This window comes from Bos indicus, chromosome 15 (genome assembly GCF_029378745.1).
Source record: "Bos indicus isolate NIAB-ARS_2022 breed Sahiwal x Tharparkar chromosome 15, NIAB-ARS_B.indTharparkar_mat_pri_1.0, whole genome shotgun sequence".
In the NCBI taxonomy this organism is placed as follows: Eukaryota; Metazoa; Chordata; class Mammalia; order Artiodactyla; family Bovidae; genus Bos; species Bos indicus.
Window position 1 is genome coordinate 54475092 of NC_091774.1, and position 20905 is coordinate 54495996.

Here is a 20905-nt window from a genome sequence, read left to right on the forward strand (position 1 = left end):
TCCTACCTGGTCCCCGTCTCGCTCCTCCACCCTGCCCTTCACCAGCAGGCAGGGCCAGCTTTCTAAACCACAAACCTGACCGAAGCACTGAAACGCTTCCAGGGCTCTTTGCTGCCCTCGGGGTGATGCCAAAGCTTCTCAGCTAGGTATTCAGCCTCACCTCCCTCTGCTCTTTCCCTCACATTTTATTATCCAGCAACAGTGAACTGTTTGTGGTCCTCCCTGTAAGAAGCTGTTTTTCATCTCCCCACAGCGGTCTCTTCCTGTGCCACTGTCCACCTACCTTCCCCTCCCTCCCCTCCACCTTTTCTTCTAACTCTTGCTTATCCTTCAGACTCAGCGAAGTGTTCTCCATCTGGGCAGGGGCTATGTTCCCCATGGCCCTGTGGTCACAGCCCTTGCACTCATGGTGTTGTAAAGACTCATCTCCTGCTCAAGATTTTGGCTCACTCAGGACAGGCAGGGAACCATGTTGGTTCCTTATATCGTGTTGGTCATCTAGCACAAGGCCTAGACCAGAGTAGCTCAGAAAGTGTTTTAAGAATGAATAAAGGGAAGGAAAAGACAACTCAGAGTGATGTCAAACCCTGGGAGAGCTGCTTAGAGATTCTGAGTGTGTTGACACACTCAGAAAGCTCTGGACCAAAGTCAGGAGGTTCTGATGTGCTGAACATGCCTCCCACGGTGGGAAAGATTTGGGGTGTATAGCACAATCTTCGAATAAGTCCATCAGAGAAACCAGGGAGGGGGTTGGCCTGCAACATCAGGACAAGTATACAAGGAAGTCGTTACTGTCCTGAGGACCAGGAAATGCCTCTGCTCACAGATCCCTGCCTCCAACCCCATTCTCCAGCGAGGGAAGGGATCCCTGTGCTGGGAGGGGCGGAGGTAGGTTCCAGGAGGTAGAGAAATCTCCACTGAGTAGAAGACATCTGAGCTAGGCTGAAGGATGACCAGTTACCGGTGTTAACTGATTCCTAGACTTTCAACTCAGGATTCAGAAGCCACCCTGGACTTCAAATTAACCCCATGTGGTGAGCAAGCCAGGCTGGAATGAGGAGTCTTCTCCAGGAGGGACAGGCAGAAGCTGGGAGAAGCTGGATGTCTTTTTACTCCAAGGATGAGGGGGAGATTTCAGGCATGTTCCTCAAACCCCACTGTCTCAGAAAATGCCCTGGGGAGCAGGCAGGGGGATTTTGGGGAGGATGATACCCCTCCCTGTCAGTGAGGGCGGTGTTGGGAGGCAGCTTAGCTGACTTCCCCAACCTCAGACGCCCAGGGACAAGACAGGGGCTCAGAGCAGAGCCACGTGGCTGCAGGTGGCAAAATCCAGCTCACAGGCCACTTGACACCATCTCTCCATGGCTTCCCATCAGGTTTGGGGATGGGGGGGTGACATGTGACTGTGGATGAGAGCACAGGTCTGCGAGTCAGTAGGTCTGAGCTCTGGTCCTGGCTTCACCACTCATCACTGTAAGGCTTTGGGGAAGATACTGGGTGATTCTGAGCCTCTGTCTTCTCTCTAAAATGGGGGTAATTCCTATATTGTTCACCTTAAGTAGAATCATGGGCATTAAAACATCTTTGAAAGGGAAAGGAACTGTACCCATGGGCAGGATAAATGACTGATGTTGTCTTTAATTGTAACTGTTAGGCCTTCTTCCCAGACCGTGGTGCCAAGGCTGGCAATCTGACTGCCAAGTCTTGGAAAGCCTCTGAGGTGAGAATATTCGGGTTTATAACATTGGTCACGGTGGAATGGGAAGGAGTGCGAGCTTGGAGCAAGAGACCTGGCATACAATTCCGAATCTGCTACCACCCTGCTCTGTGGCTTCAGGCAAATTACTGCTCCTCCCTCAACTCTGTGTCCTCATTGTAGAGAGTAGCTGACGACTGTCAGGACCCCTGCACTATCTGCTGGGAAAGTACTCTGAGACCCCGTGCATACCCCTCGGCTGGCTGACTGGAGTCAGTCCCCCTCACTAGGCTCAGTGCCAAAGAGTTATGGGAAGGGGGCTGCCCACAAAAGCAGGAGGCGCTGTAGCTGGGGGGCTGCGGACAGCAGCAGCCCAGAGCAGGGGAGAGGCCACGATGGCAGACAAGGGCCTGGGTCAGAAGGCAGGGTGGGGGGTGGGGTGGGTACTAGCCCTGGCCCTCAAAACCACTCACTGTGAGGACTGGGGCCAGCCTCTGCCCCTTCTGCACCTCAGTTCCCAGCCCTGTAAAATGGGGATAACCAGGCCTGCCTGTAATCACTATGAGAACACGCAGAGACTGGAAACGGACTCAACAGGCAGGGTTGAGGGGTAATGCAACTTCTTATTTATTAATATATAACAACAAAAATGATAAAGCTCATATCTGCAACTGTTCAGATCTTTGTTATAAGGTCTTGGTCATTTTGTCTGGACTGGCCGTGACCTTCAGCTCCGGGGTCTGGGCTAGGAAGATGTTCCAGTGACCTGCATGGAGGAAAGAGGAAGAGTTGTGTGCGGGTGTGCAGTGTATGTATGTGTAAGGGTGTGTTTGTGGTGTGTGCGTGTGCATACGTGTGCACAACTGAGGCAGGGTGACTGGGGTGGGGAAAACTTGGGACGAGGAGGACCGAGTAGGCTGGGTTTGAAGCCCACAGAGGGGAAGGAGATGGGGACCCCATCCTACCCCCATAAGCCCAAAGGGTTCTGGCCCAGGAGCCCACCTTCAACCTGACACCTGTTGGTGACCTCCCCTCTGTGACTTCCTCTCCACCCCCCTGGGTCCATCTTCCTCAGGGTGGTGGGGAATAAGCTGGGGGCCTCTGTAGGAACGTGGTTAGGAGGTTTCAGTGGGAGAGGTTCCAGTAGAGGGACTACGCAGGACCAGGATTTAGGGGCTCAGAGTCCCCTCTGACAGGCCTGTCTCCCTCGCCCCAAGACCAGATCCAGCTGGCTCTGCTTCACCTTCCTGCTCCCGAGCTCTCGAGTGCCTGAGTTGGGAAATCTCTGGCCCAGACACCCACTGGATTCCTGTGCCGGGAACTGACGTCTGTGGCTGACAGCAACCCCCTCCCAGCACCAGCAGCCTGGAACTCCCCAGCTTCTAGCCCGACTCTCTTCCCAGGCCCCTGTCTTCGGCCCAGAGTCCCACCTTCGTGGGTGCCGGTGAGCAGCCGGAAGTTCTGAGCCTCTTTCTGGAAGTCTTGCTTCCTGACTTTCTTGATCTGAATTAAGTGGAAGATTCCTGAGGGCAAAGACAAGGGCATGAGCACGAAAGGGAGGGTGTGTGGTCAGTGAAACGGGGTGACTTAGACCCAGGACAGACCCAGTCACCTCCCTTCCTTCCCCTATTCTGACCAGACACCCAATCCTGAGGACTCAGTTTCCTAAATATTTTGAATCTGTTCACCCTATCCCCCAATGTCACCATTCCCCTCTGGGCCCCATCGTGTCTTACCTGGGTCACTACCCTAGACTTCTGACCTTTAACCCCGCCTCTCATCTTTGATCCCAGCTGCAGGCATTGGAAAACATGCCTGTTACCCTGTCACCCCCTCCTTCCATGACCCTGCTCCTCTCACCATCATCATCCTGTGCTCACACCCCTCACCTGTCAGCAATGCAGAGGGGCAAGGAGGGAAGAAGGGAGGGAGGGAGGGTGGGAAGCTGCCAGGCCTATAGGGCCTAATTAGTCTTTTTTTTTCTGGACATAGAACATATGATAAAAATCAACAGGTGATTTGCTTCAGACACCAAAGCACTACAGGTGTCAGGGTTGTAGGCACCCTTTCCACTCAAGGCTCAGTTCACCCCATCCCTTGCCTGTACTCCAGCCCTAACCAACTCCTTGAGGTCCCTGAAGGGGTCAAGCCTTCCCATTTGCCATCTCTTCTGCCAAACTCCATTTTCTGTTGCCACAGGTGAACTTCTCATCCTCCCAGCCTTACCTGGGAAGTCTTCCTGATTCTCCCTCCTCCCTTAAATAGTTATAGTTTCCTTCTTGGGTTGCCCACACCTCTTGGCTTCTGTTTGTGATTGTTCCTATTTCTAATATGCTATCATTGTGTCTGTTCTTGCCTCCTCCACCAGACTGGGAATGGAGAGGACTCTTCTTGGGTTCCCTGAACCTGGCCCATATTAGGCATGCTGAAGGGGTGAATGAATGAATCCCTGGATGGATGGATAAGCAAATATATGAGTACCCTGTCTAGGCCAGGCCCTGAGGGGGAATGAGGTATTAGCTGGATCTCCTGATGTTTGTATCCCCCAGGGAGCTGGCCACAGGCACCACACATGGTGCTAAAGCCCTGAGCACTTGGGCTATGAGGTCGCGCCAGCTGTTGCCACCAGGGGCTGTGGCCAGAAAGAACAGATGTGACAGCTAGGCCTCTGCTAGGCCAGTACCACCCTCAAGAAAACCAAGAACTGGCCTTGCTTATGGGAATCCGGGTGGGATCCCGCCTAGGGGCACAGACTGCTCTGGTCCTGGGACTGAGCTCCAGGAAGCCAGGAATACCCAGCGCTGTGCTCAGGTCCCCCACCCCAGTGCCAGGGACAGAATATGGGAGAGACTTGCTCCAGAGGCCCAGGCTGCATCACAAGTATGAGACGAGGATGCATCCTGGTGCCCCAGCCTGCCACTGCACAAACCCCCAAACACAAATTGGAGAAGTGACTGGAAGAGAGAGGTCTCCATGCTGTCACTTGCAAAGCGTGATTGAAAGGTCTGGGCGTTTGGGCCTAGAAGCAAGAGCTTGTCTGAGGGTCATGGTTGTGAACGGTGAAGGGTGATCTTTTGACCTGTGAAGGGTGTGCCAGGCCTGAGAGTGGCTGGGCTCTGTGTGTCCCAGGCAGAGGTGTAGTGGTGGGTGAGTTCCAAGAGACAGGACAGGCTCGGCTTACTGAAGAACCTTCTCGAGCACAGCCATTCCCAGAATGGCAAGTGAACCACCTGTCTGGAGGTGAGGTGGGGCTGAGTGCAGTCAGGGGCTCGAGACCATCAGGGAGGTTAACAGAGGGACTTCCTTCCCTAGCTGGGGAGGAATTGAGAACCCTGAGGTCCCTTCTCCTCTTGAAATGCTAGAATTGAAAAATCCTTAACGGTAAGCCAGTTCTCTGCTTAGACTCTGAGCCTGGAGCTGGCCCCACTCTGGTGTGGTCTCAGCCCAGTTTTCAGCTCACTTTGTCTCCAGGTCAATTCTCCTCTTCTTCTCCTGGCCCCCAGGGCTGCTGTTTCCACTTGTCTGGGTGAGGAAACAGCAACAGTCTCCTACTGACAATCGGCCCTTGGGAGAGTTTGTTTTGACTTTCTCTGTCTGGGACAGGGAGGGAATGCGGGGTGTTGATGGGGTATTTCAGCCACCCAGGGGCTTAGGAGGTGATAGGGTGGGTAGGTTTGCTAGTGAGAGGGTGGCAGGGCCTGGCATTGAGAAATTGAGGAGTCCTCCCCACTTCTTCCTTTTCGCTGCACCCCTGGTAATGAGATTTGGCCTTGAGCTATGACTCTCCCATCTCTGCCATCCTGTGCCTTCCTCGGGTCCTTCCCTAAAAGCATAAGGTCACCTTTGTGGAGGTGGCACTGGGGACAGTAAGACCTGGGTTTGAATTTTTACTGTTTAAACTGTGTGATTTTGAGCAAGTCATTTTACCTCTCAGACTCAGTTTTCTTATCTGCAAAATGGGGAATTAACACAATACATACCCTTCCGGTTTCTTAGGTCTGTGAACTGCTGACATTATACATAGTCCCTGCTACTCACCGGTCACAAAGCGCCGGACATATAAGCATGGGCTCTGGAGCCAGTTTGAGGCCGTCGCCGCAGTGTGCCCCTCTTGCCTTTTTACATCCTGTCCAGCCCAGGCCCACCCTCCATGAAGGTTTCCCTGACCAGCTCGACTCCCAGGGAGCTCCTGCAATCCAGGAGGGCCTGAGGACAGAGGCTTGGCCTGTTACTCTCTGTGGTGCCAGAGCAGGTGAGAGGAGGCCCAGCATAAACTTGCAACCCCGCCTGTCCAGGGACTGATGGACTCCCAACGCTCAGAGCAACCATAAGGATTACTGAACCTCCCCCTCAGCCTCTGGTCAAGTCTCCCCCGTGCTCTTGCTTACACACTTCTGTGAATGGAACTTGCTCCCTCCCTTCCACTGCAGGAAGACTTCAGGTTGAGAAGGCACTTCCTCTCATTAACAGAAACGTGCTTCTCTGACATTCTAACCCAGCCAGTGAGGTGGGATGAGAAGGATGCAGACATTTTTAGCACCTACTATGGGTCGGTGGTGGTACCTATGTCATTTCACTTCAGCCTCTCAAGCCCCTTCTCTCCCATTCACAGGAGAGAAATTTGAGGCCCAGAGAGGTCAAGTGATTGCCCGAGGCCACACAGCTAAGAAATGGCAGAGCCGGGATTCAAACCTAGGTCTGTCTGATTCCAAAGCCCCTGCTTGTTGTTTTGACCCTTGTGGTCACTCAGAGCACAAATGCTCCCTCTGCCTGGGGCAGTCCTTCAGAGCCATGAAGCCAGCGGTCCTGTTCCCCTGAGTCTTCTCTTCTCCAGGCTGAACAGCTCCGCTTTCTTGGTCCATTCCTCCCACGACAGGGGGCAGAGTAGAGCAGGGAAAGAGCCGCATCTGACGTCACAAGACCTGGGCTCTAGCTCCTCCACTTACTGGCTGTGTGGCCTTGGGCCAGGTACTTCACCTCTCTGAGCCTCAGTTTCCTCATCTGTAAAATGGGGATAATAATACCTAACTCTCAGGATCGTTGAGGATCAAATGAAATGATGAATGTGAAAGCACTTTGTAAATTTCAAAGTGCTTCACACATTGGTTGTTATTATCATTGTCATCATTCTTATTATCATTCCCTCTTCCGCCCCCCATCCCCTCCACCTCCCCACTGCCAGCCAACCACATCAGTAGAGAAAAGTGACCTTAGAACTAATTCCCAGTTAAAGGTTTAATTTGTTTTACTCTACCCAGGGGATTTACATTTAACAAGAAGAGCCCCAAAGCTGAACTCTCGGCAATTCCCTTCTCTTAACCTTCAGTTGGTGATAGAAGCAGCCTGCTGAACAGGGTAAGTTTCTCACAGAATGAGAAATATGTTGACTTACCGTAGAGGGATAGGATCCACCATAAAGGAAGGCTAGATGAAACTGGCCTTGAGGATTTGAGGGAGCTGTGAGGGCCCTCCTGCCTGAAAAGATCTCTCCTCCCAGTCTGCTGAAATTCTACCAATGGACAGCTCTTTGGTTCATCGGGGTAGGCATTACTCTGTCCTGGCTCCTCACAAAGTGTAACAACCCCTTTCCCCCAGGAGAGGGAGCACTTCAAGGCTCTGGCATCTCAGAGTGGGCGAGAGTATCACAACTGTCAGAGTCACTGTCTCCCTCTATCTTGGAATCTGGGACTCAGAGCTGGAAGATGACCTGAGGCAGGTCTTCTTGGGCCAGAGGCACTTAATCAATTCCCTAACACCCCTGGGAGGGGGCAGCTGGAGCACAGGAAGGGGGACAGGCCAGAGTGGGAATGGACCAGTGCTCACCTTTCACCAGCTTCCAGAGGTAGATCTCCACCTGCTCAGAGGCCTCACGCTCGAGGGCAAAGCGACGCAGGTTGTCCGGGCTTGGGGATACTGACGTGTGAACGAGAACTCGACCTGGCGCCTTCGGACACTTGGTGGCACTGATCTCACTGTGGCCCGAGTCTGCCTTGTCCTCTGGGAGAGACAAGGAGCTGTGAACGCTCTGTCTCCCCACTCCTGGTACCACTGGGGGACCACTGGGGCTGACATCTCCCTCAGGGTCATTAGGGTCCTTGGGAAAGTTCTGGTGCCCCTGGGAAGACAAGGAGATTTCTGGGGAACAGAGAGGGGGCCTCTCCCCTAGTCTCCTCCCATTGATTAGCCTGTCAGAAAGCTTCTCACCCTTCAGGGCCCAGCTCACCTTCCACCTCCTCCAGGCAGCCCACCTGGAACAGCTTAGTTCACCCTATATCCTCCCACCTATAGCTGTTAACCCTTCTTGCTTATGCCTCTCACTCATGCCCTTAGTTCCATGCTGCCTTGCATTGCCTTGTAGTTGTTTCATTTGGGTATGTTTTCTCTCTAAAATAAACCCACAGGGGGAAAGGCAGGAATCCTGTTCTTCAAGTCTTTTGAGTCACTCACATCACCAAACACAGGCTCACAATGAACAGAAGGAAAGGTTTGGGAGAGGTTGAGGAGCTGACGGCAGTAATGACGATGGAGTGTCACACGGAACAGGTGGTGATAACGGTGATGATGGCGACTGTGGGGGGGGGTGGGGGGTGGGGGTGGGGGTAATGTTTGTTTCTGAATCCTGCAAACTGGATCCAGTCATAAAGCCTTGACATGTTGGAATTTCAAGGACATTCCCAGAACTTCCCATGTATCAATACTCCCTGATTGTCTTTCAGGGAATGAAGGACTAAATCCCTACACATCTCCCCACTTTCTAGACTCTTACTAATTATGAAGACCTTTGAGGTGTCCAGCTAAAAGCTATAAGCTGTCTCGATATCTTTTAGGGGAAATGGAGTAGGATCTGAGGGTAAGCCCAAGACTACGTGTGTTTGTGAAGGAGCCCAGCAACAAGCCACAGCCATTCTCATAGAGAGTTCAAGAGAATTCCTGGGCGGTTCAGTGGTTAGGACTCTGTGTTTTCACTGTTGAGGGCCTGGGTTCAACTCTTGGTTGGGGAACTAAGATCCTACAAACTGTGCAGTGCAGCAAAAAAAAGAGAAAGAGAAATGTATTTTAAAATAAATAAAGAAAAAAAGAAGGAATTCCCTGGCTGTCCAGTGGTTAAGACTCCACACTTCCACTGCTGTGGGCCTGGGTTTGATCCCTGGTTGGAGAACTAAGATTTTGCAAGCTGCATGCATGGCCAAATAAATAAAGAGAATTCAAGTTGAACCCTCATCCATCATGCCATCATGCTTCTCTCTCACCTTGCCCCTACTGTTTATCAATCTATAAGTGATTGTTATCCCTTATGTCTTGGTTTTGATTTGCAATTCATAAAGCACTTTCATCAACTCTATGTCTAAGGCTCAGAAAGGTAAAGTAAGCTGTCTTTGGCTAGAAGAGTAAGTTAGGTAGATAAGTATGTCAGGGAGCAAACCCATGCGAACTCACATCTCCTGACAGCAAATTCTGGAGCAGGTGGAGACTTAGGATAATCATAGCCACTCGGATATCTCATTTGTGAAATAACTGAGATGGAAGAATTAAGTAAACTCTGAAATCATAGTACAATACTGGGTGCACAGCCGGTTCTCAGCGTTTCCTTCCTCTGTTTCTTCCCCGTTCTTCTCCTTTCAGCTTTGTAGCCAGCCCTGTCAGAGATGTGACCGGGACAGCGCCTTCAACCCCACCTGCCTTCTTTCCAGGCTTGAGGGAACGGGCCCGCCCCTTACAACAACTCCTGCTGACAGTCACAGGCTGCTCTTCTCAATGAGATGCTCTGACGTTTTTTCCTGCACAGCCATTAATCCTACGGTCACTGTTGAAAGAACTCAGCCGGCAACTCTGGAAGCCTGACTTCTAGAAGCTTTGTTACCCCCACCCTCTGCCCTTTCCTCCCACCCTTAGCTTTTAAAACCTTCCTGCTTATGCCTTCCACTCATGCCCTTAATCCCACACTGCCCTGTGTGGCCTTAAAACTGCTCGGCTGTGTTTTCTCTCTAAAATAGACCCATAAGGTCAAGGGAAGGAATCAAGTCTTTTGAGTGACTCATACCACCAAACACAGGCTCACAATGAACACACACAGAAGGGAAGGCTTGGGAGAGGTTGAGGTGATGGTGGCAGTAATGGCGATGGTGAGTGTGATACGGGAGAGGTTTTGGAAGGACTTCTTTCCAGCTTCATTGCTCCTTTGTTGTGTGACTTAGGCAAGTCCCTTCCCTTCTCTGGGTCTCAGTTTTCCCATATGTTGAGGAGGACGGAAGGAAGACAACAGTGATCAAGAGTATTGTCTTTGTGGGGATTCCCTGGCAGTCCACGTGGTTAGCAGTTGGCTCTTTCACTGCTGTGGCCTGAGTTCAATCCCTGGTCGGGAAACTAAGATCCAGCAAGCCTCATGGCATGGCCAAAAAAAAAAAAAAAAGGAGAGCATTGTCTTTGGAATAAGACAGACAGGGTTCATATCCCAACTCTGTCGCTTACAGTTTTGGGACCTGGGACAAGGTATTTATCTTCTCATTCTGTAAAATGGAGATGAAGATGACCACCCTGTCCATTGTCGTGAGGATTGCATGAACTCATGCAAAATACCTATGTGGCACATGATAAGTACTCATTTCTCTTAAAAGGAGGTTCAAAAGGGAGGGGATATATGTATACCTATGGGTGATTCATGTTGAGGTTTGACAGAAAACAACAAAATTCTGTAAAGCAATTATCCTTCAATAAAAGAATAAATTAATTAAAAAAAAAAGTCCTAAAAAATAGCCTAAGATTTTATGACTTCACCGAATCCAGGACATTACTTGATTCTGTGTGTGCCTAAGAGTCTTTGGATCTGTAGCACTAGATGGTTCTGTAAGTCTCGTATTATGAGTTGGGCATTTCTCACTGCCATGTTTCCAGCATTCTGTGCATCTAAAAGCCCCTGAACCCCCTGACTCTGAGTCCATGCCCCATCTATCCATGCCCACAGGAGAGGTTCTACGTGTCTGTGCCCTGGGGAGAGAGACCTAGGCCTTGCTCTAGCCAGTGCCCTCCCTGCCCCCACGCTCTCTTTGTACCTGGACAAATCTTGCAGCACTTCCCGGCTACTTTCTCAGGGTGATGGCAGGGGTACGCAGTGGGGCAGATCACCCGCTGGCAGTCCTGGCGGCCATCCTGACAGGTGCACAGGATGCAGGGCAGGGGTCCGAAGGAGCGGAAGGCCGGGTGCCACACCTCCCCATGGGAGTATGTCTTCCCACCATGCACACAGGCTGGGCCAAGGAAGGCAGGAAGGGAGGAGGGTCAGTACCTTGGGCTTGGGACAGAGTCCAATAATGGGTGAGGGTAGGTCCCTGGGGTGCCCCTGCTTCACCAGTCTGGCCCAGCCACACTGCTTGTAGAGGCCAGGGAATAAACCAGTCCCCTGTCCCTGACATTCCCCATCTTAGCACTCAGGGCAGAGGTGGGACCGGTAAGTTCTTGTTGAAGATGAAGAGTCCTCCCTGCCTGTCATGGGCACCCATGATGAAGTGTGGAGAGGGCTGGCCTGATGGTAGGAGACCTGTGCTATCAATACCTGGCCATGCGAGCGTGGGCAGGTCCCGTGTGTTTTCACCGCCTCAGTGTCCCATCTGTCAGAGAGGGGCTGGACGGATGCCACTGTGGCTCCTCCCACTCCACCAATCAGGGTGACATGCAGTGAGGTCTCTCTCCCCATCTGCTGCCACAGTTGTCTCCTTGACCTGCTTCCGTGATCCATCCCAACCATCCTCCTGCAGCCCAGCTCTGCTTCCCCCTTCCTTCATCAAAACCTTTCCCTCAATACCTCCTTATCTTGTAATAATTGATTTACATGCTTGTCTCCCCTACTAGTCTATGAGTCCCTTGAGGAAAGGGACCATTTTCATCTCTCTCTTCTCTGCCTCTCAATCCCAGCAAAATCATACTCAAAGGAAGATTGTTATATGGCTTGTAGTCCTAGTTTCAGAACAGGTTCTGTCTTTAACTCAATACTCTGAACCTCAGTGTCCTCATCTGTCAGATGGAAGTTTAGATCTAATGTTCTATGAGTCTACCAGCCCATGGCCAAGTTGAGACTGGGGAACCATGGGGTGGAGGTGCAGGGATGGGAAGTAGGAGCAGACAGGGGCCTCGTTTCCCACCTCAGGGCCTGCAGAGGCTCTGGTTCCCACCTTTCTTATGTTTCTCCTTCAGAACAATCTTGACTGTGGTGCTGCCTGCCTCCTTTGGTCGGAAGTGGCGAGGGATGAAGCCCAGAGAGGCGCTGGGCCCAGTGGGGGACGGGGTGCTCAGGTCTCTCTTTCTCCCGCTGTCCCCTGAACACAGATCCTGGGAATGTTTCTGCAAAGGGCAGGAAAGATGAAGATCACTGATGGGCCTCTGCCAGTGCAGAAGCAGAAAAACAGGCTGCAGTGAGAGGCCTGAGGTGGCTCTTGTGACGGCATAGGCTCTGGGCAGAAGGAAGGTCTGATAGGGTCAAAGACACTCCCAGGCAATGAATCTTTGAAGATGCTCGGAGGTCAGTGGTTTGGAAGTCCAGCCTCCACCGAGCCCTTCTTCAGCTGGCAGCGCCAGAACCTTGGGGCTGAAGAGTGAGCAGAGGGGGCTGAGGTCTTGATCTGGAAGGTGCAAGTGATCAGGGACCCCAAGAACTTAATATTTAAGAAATGGAGTGAGGATGAGCGTCAGGAAATTCTTTGTCTGAGAAGATTTAGGTGACGGGACAGGGGATGGACCTCCAAAGATCCCACCTGACTGCAGAATCCCCCAGATGAGAGGACTGAGAGATGATGGATCTTAGGAGCCCCTTTTCTGAATCCAACACCCCAAGACCCTACACCTCCAGATCAGTTCTTGAGAGGGTTGGCGATGAAAGCAAAGGGTATGTGTGACGGCCATGAAACACAGCAGGAGCTTCCTGATCCAAAAATTGGGGATTGAGAAAAAAGCAAATGGGCTGGGGGCAGGGGTGGAATTTATCACCCCCTCACTGACACTGAGTCACATTCCTTCTTCTGCAGCCCCTTCCTGACTGTACAGTCTCTGAGACAGTCCTTCAATGTCTGTACTAAGCCCACAGGAATTCCCAGAGTGAAAACTATGTCCCAGCCCCAAGCACGGGCCCAGGAACACAGGAGGTACCCAGGAAATATTTGTCAAGTAAAATAGAGGCAAGAAGGAATTGAAGAGCCCAACACCCCTATATGACTTACCCACATCATCCAGCTGAGTTCAGTGAATAGCTGGAACTACTTACTGGAACTAAGTCTGGTGGGTTTCACTTAGCTGCCTCCTATGACAAGGACAGGGGCTTCCCAGGTGGCACTAGTGGTAAAGAACCTGCCTGCCAATGCAGGAGACATAAGACGTGCAGGTTCAATCCCTGGGTCAGGAGGATCCCTGGAGGAGGGCACAGCAACTCCAGTATTCTTGCCTGGAGAATCCCAAGGACAGAGGAGCGTGGCAGGCTACAGTCCACGGGGTCGCAAAGACTTGGACACAGCTGAAGCGACAGCACACGCGCACGCATGGCAGGGGCGGGGAGGGAGGTGGGTGGCATGGTCAAGGACCCTCTAGGGAAGACCTAGCCTGGAAAGGGGGTGAGTTGGCAGAGGAGAAGGGAGGCTCGTTAGTTCAGACCTCTGGGGAGTCTCTGGGGAGGGAAGTCCCACTTCAACTGCCCCAGGGTCCAGGTGATCCAGGCGGAAAGCGCAGGTGGAGCTGTTCACAGGGTAGGCATGGACAGGAAGCTGAGTCAGGGTGTGAGCCCATTCTCCCAGCTCTTTTCTTTCTGACCAGAGTCAGGCAGTTTAGCTCATCTGAACGCTAGACCAAGATGGAGAGGGGTCAAGACGGAGCCAGAAACGTGAGGTAGCCCCAGACAGAGAACTGGAACCTTAGGAGTGGGATGGAAGGCTGGCCTAAGTCAGAGGCCACTCCCTCTGAAGACATGCTGCCCAGAGGTGGCCTGAATAAGGACAGACACAGGCTCCGGACAGGACAGTGTCAGAATTTTCCAGGAGGGAAATCAGGAGGCTTGAGGCCTGCTTCTGCCCTGTGTGGAGTTTTTTTTTCCCCCAGACCCCTCCTTCCTCACCAGCCACTGTGGGAGCTGGAATGGAAGTCTAAAGAGGAGCCTGGAACCTGGTGGTGGCTAATGGAACCGACATAGGGGACAAATGAGACATGAAGGCAATAGCTGGGATTGCCTGCTCCACAGTCAAGGAGATTCAGGCCCAGGAGACCAGCCCCCTCGCCCCCCTCCCCACCTGCTCCATAAAGCTGTGCGCTCACCACCCCTTGGTGTGACTGTGTGGTGTCCTCTTCAGCCGACTTCTCACTGGACCCATCTAGAAACCCAAAGGGAAGTCCAGTGAGCCTCCACCTCCTCAGCCTTCCTGGCTGGAGCCCTGTGGGCCTCCCCACCTCTAGGCTCTACCCCTCCAAAGCCTGGCACTACTCCTGCAGCCCCATACCAGTAGTTCCCTTGGCCCCATGGGTATTTATTCCTACTTCTCATTACACGTCTCCTTACCTTTGGGTTGATGAAATCCCTACAACTGAACTGCAGACTGTATCTCCACATTGGCCTCTTGGTCACTTAAGACTGAACCCCTTGGCTAGGCCAGAGCGTGTCATTCAGTGCTCGTCTCAGATGGTGTAGGGGCTGCGAATCCCACCCCCACAGCCTGCTTAGCTGCGGTCCCCCAGCAGCCTCTCAGCCCAGCCATACCTGAAGTCACCAGGCTTGGCTTACACTATACGCTCCCTTGCTGCCCTTAGCCTCTCTGTCCCTCCCACTGGAACAGCCTAGGACTCCTCCACCCCTACCTGTCTGGGCCCCAGCACTCAAAACCCTGTGAAGTCCTACAACTTCCTAGGGCCCCCCTACCGCTGCCTCACATACAGTCTGGCTGCCACTGAGCAGTCTGGATTCAAAGACCCAGAACACGGGAATCAGACTGCTTGCTAGAAATCACCAAGCGCACTCACTCAGTGCATGCACAGCACAGCTGAGGCCCACAGAAGGGAAGGAATCTGCAGGAATTCACTGGAAGAACCAGAACTAAACTGGTTTCTGGTCTAGTGCTCTTCCACAATGCCAACATCTGGGCAAGCATTCCATGGTGGAGTACTGCCCTCCTCGAGGTCTGCCTCCTCCAGGAAGCTTTCCTGGACTACCTCAGCCCACAGGGAACAATCTGGCCATCCATGCATTTCATTTTGCCCAAGCTGCTTGCCCTGCACTCGCCACTGTGTTGCCTGTCTCTGTTCCATACAGAGATGCTACCTGGATTCTGCTTGACACAGGGGCTTGGAGCCCCAGTGAACCCAGGCCTGTGCCCAGCTCTGCGATGAGGAAGACAGGAAGAGACATGGTCTCTGCTCTACACACCCCTCTCCTGTGCCTCTTCGGATCCTCTTGGCCTCATCTGACAGCAGGCATTTTATCCCCTCACTGCAGGCACTGCAGCAGCACCCTCTTCACATGGACTGCAGCCAGCTTCCTTCAGACTCAATCTGGCAGCAGGTGCCCTCAGGCCACACCTCCTCCATGTCTCCGCCCCCATGTCTTATCTCCCCCTCCACCACCACTCCCTCTCCCATTCCCAGGATAGCCCAACACAGTGGGGAGTGGGAGGGAATGACCCTGCCTTGGGGTGAATCTTTGACCAGTGGGAGTCGGTGGCTGGTGGACCAATTCCTCCTCTCCCTCTGTCACCTCCAGACCTTTCTGAGGAGCAGAAGGCTACTTGGAGCAATAGGTCATGCTTGATGTCAAGTCAAGGCCAGCTCCCCAGCACATTCCTCTGCTGTTGTTCCCTCCCTCCCTGCTTCACTTTCTGTCCCTTCCTTCCTGCTCCCTGGGATTATAACACAAATACTGCACATCAGCGTCTGGCACAGGCTCAGCTGTCTGAGGGGTGCAGCTAAGCCACCACCCTGAGGAAGGAAGGGGCTGGGTGACCCCTGAGGGTCCCCTGAACAGTCCATGGCTAGGTCCCTGTGCTGGGTGGGTGCACACTGCCAGATGTAGGGACAGACTCACCTTTGCAGGCCTGGCAGCAGGAGGCGGGCAGCGGGAGGGGTGCGGGGCAGCCTGGTTCTGGGCAGGTCATGAGGCCGCAGTAGATCTGGCCCTCCTGACAGACAGAGCACACAGGAGCTGGGAGATGACCTCTGCTGAGGACCAGCCTTGGGGCTGGGATAGCCCCCGCTCTGGTGGTTCATGGCTTGAGGTCTCCTCTGAGGTGGGCAGAGGGGAGCAGCACAGTGTCCGGGGCAAGGCCCAGGCAGCTCAGAGGAGGGCCCTGCACCTTTCCCACTCAACTCCAGGCCCCAAGGTAACAGTTATCCTTCAGCTTCTGAGCCTTTTCATACCCAGGCCCTTCCTAGGCTCTCACAGCAACCTAGTGAGGTGAGATTTTCCCAACCTACAGATGGGAAGGGACTATGGAGGGGCCTGAACCCCCTGAAGTCAGAGACGCAGCCAGGCAGAATGTTTCGGGCTCTTCCTCCTGCTGTCAATGTCCTTCTCCCCTGGCCTAGATCAGGGAGCCCAGCATAGATGAGCAGGACGAGTGCATGTCTCCTTGAGCTCATCTTGCTCTTATGCAAACTCTAGGTCCCCAACTTCAGGACCCAGCCTGGAAAGGCGAGACTGCAGCAGAAAGGGCCTTCTGGGAGTCAGGAGGCCAGATGACCTTTGGTGAGTCACTTCTCTGGGCCTCAGCTTCTTCATCTGTGAAATGGGGGCACTTCCATCTGGGTTGTGAAATCAAATGAGGGAACGGTTATGAAAACCCTTTTTAAACTGAAGGCACAATATGTCCCTGGGAGGGAGTGAGATTACTTCGAATCCTTCCCCTATTCCTTTTCCAGTGAGTCTCAGAAGTGAGGATTCCGATCCTTCAAACAAGTCCCATATAAACAGGGATGAGAAGAAAGAAGGGGAGACCCAAGTATCCAGGGGGAGGGGACAAGGGATCACAAGAATGCATGTACCACGTTCCCCCACCATGAGTTCTCTCTTCCCACAGCCCCCTCTTCATCCACGTGCAGCACAGTACAGGTGAAAGAGTGTGGGTTTGGAACCATGTGGCCCTGCGTCTGAATTCTGAGTATGCCACTTAACTAGCTGTGTGTGTGTGTGTGATGTCTGATTTTTTGTGACACCATGGACTATAGACCACCAGGCTCCTCTGTCCATGGGATTCTCCAGGCAAGAATACTGGAGTGGGTTGCCATTTCCTACTCCGGGTAATCTTCCCAACTGAGGGATCAAACCCACGTCTCTTGTGTCTCCTGCATTAGCAGGCAGATTCTTTACTGCTGTGCCACCTGGGAAGTCATGTGACCCTAGGCCAATCGTTTAATTGCTCTGAGCCTCAGTTTTCTTATCTATAAAATATGATTAGTGATAGCCTTCTCATAGGGCCATTGGGACACTGTATATAAACATAAGGCATTTCCTAGTAGGTACAGTGCCCTAGTTTACTTCAAGAGGCCCAGGCCTTGCAAAAATAACCACTGTCTAGGTTGATTTCTAAGTGGCCCCTTTTATTATAAGTTGTTTGCTCTGCAGCACAGATACCTTGGAATTTAGACTCAGAGTGATGGGATCCTCTCACTGAAAAGATGGGAGACAGATCCGAGAGAGATGACTGTCTCTAACAGTCACGCATGGAATGGTGGCAGAGCCAGAGCTGAAACTTGGGTGCCTGACACCTAGAATGGACCTCTTACCCTCTCGTCACTGCTGAATTGATGATTATTTAATGAGAGGACCTCGGAGATCACCTTGTTAGACTCCTGGGTGTGCATGCATGTGTGCTTAGTCATGTCCAACTCTGTGCAACTCTACAGACTGTAGCCAGCAGGCTCCTCTGTCCGTGGGATTCTCCAGGCAAGAATGCTGGAGTTGGTTGCCATGGGCTCCTCCAGACTACCTTCCCGGCCTCATGTCTCTTATGTCTTCTGCATTGGCAGGCAGTTTCTTTACCTCTAGCACCATCAGGGAAGCCTAGACCCCCTTACACACTCAGAAGAACTGAGGCTCAGAGAAGTTTGCTGGGGAGGTGGTAGGGAAATCGAGACAGCAGGGCTTTCTCCCACCCCAGTGCACAGATGCACTAAGCCCAAGGGTGAGGATGACATACTGAAGGCCACCTACAAATGTGCAGCAGGGCCACGCCTGGAACCCCCGAGGCGGAGGGGAAGACTTTCCAGCTCAGGTCCTGCTTGACTTCAGTCTCTGTCTCCTGATAACACTGCTGGTTCAGCTCTGCCTGACCTGACCCTAGGCCCAGCTCTGACCAAAGCAGGGGGAGTTTAATTAGCTTCAGATTAAATTACATTTACTACAAACAGTCTGGCCCTGTCTCTGCACCCCAGGATTGATCACTGATCATTCATTCATTCATGCTATGTGCCAGGCCCTGAGCTGGGGGCCCTGCAGGATACAGAAATGAGTTGAGTATATCTCCTGCCCTCAAGGAGTGCAGTCTACAGAGGACACAGAAATGGCCAGGGTCAGTGCGAGGTGACCAGGCAGCTCAGAAGGGTGTGGAAGCCCTGAGCAGGAGGTTCCCACCCACAGATGTTCCCTTCCCTGGAGCCCATTCATTCTCATGCCCTTTGACCAGGAGGGACAATCCCCCGGGGCCCAGACCACTGGCCTACATGAGAGGGGAGTCGAAGTTCTTACGGTACAGCTGCAGAGGACACACTGGTTGGGCAGATGGGAGGGGAGCAGCTCGTGAGCACTGAAGATCTCTCCGTGTTGGTACGTGGTCCCATTATGCTGGCAGGACCTTGGTGGGGCCCGGAGCCCAGAAGGGGTATGAGGTTCTGTAGGTGGGGAGGGGAAGGAGGAAGAAGAAAATGGTCTAGAGCTTTATCAGAACTAACTGGGCCACTTCTCTGAAATGTTTGTATCTTATCCCTTGTTGTCATTTAAACCAAGCTCTGGCCTCAGCCCTCCCAGCCGGACCTCATATTGATGAACCAAGAGGAACCCTGACATTCCTCTCTGACCATGTCACTCCCTCCCATGGCCTTTAAGCCCCTGAGTGTCAGTGGTGGCTCTGATTGCAGCAATAAGGCAAGGCCAGAAGCCTCAGCTCCACTGAGTGCCACTCAGTTTAGACCTGTGCTAGTTCACTCAACATTCAGTAAGCATCCATGGAGCATTTGCTAGTGCCAGGCACTGTTCTAGGTTCTGGGGATACAGAAGTGAACAAGACAAGGTTCCGTATGGAGTTTCATCCTTGTGGAGTTCACTCGTGTGATCTGGACTGTGCCTGGTCTTGGAGTGAGTGCCTTCCACTCCCTGGCCACCAGACACCCTCCCCATCACCTGCCAGTTAGCCTGTCCTCACCCTACTGAGTGGAGGGGTAGCCCTCCAGTTCAAGTGGAACCTGCTCCTTTTTTCAAGGCACCTTTCCTAAGCACCTTCTCTGCACCAGGTGCCATGCTACATGCTGGGAATGGAGTGTAAATAAGGCCCAGCCCCTCACATCAGGAAACTGATGGTCTCACTGGGTAGAGAGACAGGCCCCAAGCAGTGACTCTGGTATGGTCTGGGCTAGGGCAGATGGGAGCACAGAAGATGTGGCAGCATAAAAGAGGCGCCGCTAACTCAGCCGGGAAGGGCGGTCAGGGAAGGCTTCCTGAAGGGGCCGATGGCTGAGATGAGTCTTGAGGAATATGCAGACCAGGCAGGCAAAGGGTCAAGGCTGGGAAAGAGGAAGGGAGTGAGGAGCATGGCAGGAAGAAGGGGGCTGGGCTGAGGCACAGCGGGGAGTGGTCAGGACTCCTGGGGTCAGCCTCAGCCGGGAGGAGGTGTGATGCTCCCACACTGGGAAGGATGAAGCCTAGAGACCCCACTCCCCTAGTGAACCCAGAGCCAGGAAACCATGACCCAAGGTGGAGTCACAGTCAGATCCCTACTGGGATCCCACTTGGAAAAGAAGCCCCTCTACGCCCATACTCCACACAGGTCTCCAGTCCCCCAAGAGAGCTGCTTCCAGAGTCTGGAGCTGAGGCTACAACCTGGGACTCCCTCCCCTCATCACCTTCTCGATGTTACTAAACACGGGTCCTCCTCTTGACCTCTCCTGCCTTCCGAGTTGGCCACCCCGCTGACTGCCCCTCATTTGCCACTTGGTTATGTCGGTTTCTTCTCAGATCACCTCTCCTCTCTCCTCTCTTACCTCTGCTTCCTGGAATCCCAGTCTCAGCAGCTATTGGTAGATTCTTAAAATCATGGACATTTAGCACTGGGGCACATATTAGAACCTCTGAACCGCAGCACAGGAGAAGTCTCAGAGAACATATTCAACTCCTGTGGCCATTCCCAGCCCCGGGCGGTAATCCCAGGGTCACCCTGCAGGGCCTCCCAGCCCCAGTTCACTCACCTCCACTCACACGGGGTGCATCCACTCTCTCAGGCTTTGGCCAGCCCCTGAGAGAACGAAGCCCACCTGTGCCATCAACAGGTCAAGCACGCCTGTTTTCCTTCAGCTCTTTTCCACATTCCCTCCCTCCTCCTGCCAAGCACAGCTACTCAAGGCTGAGAAGTCTGTGGCCACCCCAGCCCTCCTCGGGGATCCAAGGAGGATGAGTTTTGTGAGCACCTTGGTGTCTCAACAGCTCTGGTGGCTGGAGTCTGCCCTTCTCATTCCAGGAGTGGCTGTGTCAGGAGTGGGTCAAGGGCCAGTGGGCAGGTGGGAGGCTGGCACGAGGGCAGACGCAAGGCCACTCACCCACACAGCGGGGACAGCACTGCTGCGGCTCAGTCACGGGCTGGGGACAGTGGACGGGCGGACAGTGGAGGCGATAACAGCTCACGTGGGCATTCTGAAGGGGACACAGGGGTCAGTCGTGCTTCCAAAGAGCCATTGCCTCCCACTGTCCTCTTCTCAAACCCCTCCCAACTATGGGGCGCTGCACTCCTTTTCAGCCTGCAGTGGGATAAAAGTGATAAATTCCACGTGTCCAGTCTCCCTCCCGCCTGCTCACTTGTGTGGCTCACTCATCCGTGTCCCTTCCCACCACGGAGGAGCACACCACGTGCCTGGATCTGCACAGATCTTGTGTCCCTTAGTGGTGAGGGACTAAGGAGAGAAATCCAAGTAAAAGACTTGGGTTATTTTGACACTGACTTTTTTTAAAGATTTTTTTTTCATGTGGATCATTTAAAAAGTCTTTAT

At 53.0% G+C, this 20905-nt stretch overlaps 1 protein-coding gene and 1 long non-coding RNA gene across 3 annotated transcripts in view; one reads left to right on the forward strand and one right to left on the reverse strand.

Moving 5' to 3' along the window:
• Positions 1-2299: 2299 nt before the first annotated feature.
• The window catches only part of CHRDL2 (chordin like 2), a 33856-nt gene continuing 15250 nt past the window's right edge, over positions 2300-20905 (reverse strand). Inside the window, exons 3-12 of one of the 2 annotated variants that reach the window (XM_019975632.2) lie at positions 20459-20552; positions 18399-18541; positions 15741-15834; positions 13985-14040; positions 11863-12031; positions 10747-10941; positions 7520-7693; positions 6643-6697; positions 3127-3219; positions 2300-2462 (exon numbers count right to left, since the gene is read on the reverse strand). In XM_019975632.2, the coding sequence (XP_019831191.1) occupies positions 2372-2462; positions 3127-3219; positions 6643-6697; positions 7520-7693; positions 10747-10941; positions 11863-12031; positions 13985-14040; positions 15741-15834; positions 18399-18541; positions 20459-20552 (1164 nt within the window). In that variant the 3' untranslated portion in view covers positions 2300-2371. The remainder of the gene's footprint in view (positions 2463-3126; positions 3220-6642; positions 6698-7519; positions 7694-10746; positions 10942-11862; positions 12032-13984; positions 14041-15740; positions 15835-18398; positions 18542-20458; positions 20553-20905) is intronic. The other variant, XM_019975633.2, reaches the window with a different exon arrangement.
• Positions 6833-10408, forward strand: LOC139187340 (uncharacterized). Its single transcript, XR_011570892.1, has 3 exons — positions 6833-7051; positions 8098-8239; positions 9320-10408. It is a non-coding gene; the product is annotated as an uncharacterized lncRNA (long non-coding RNA).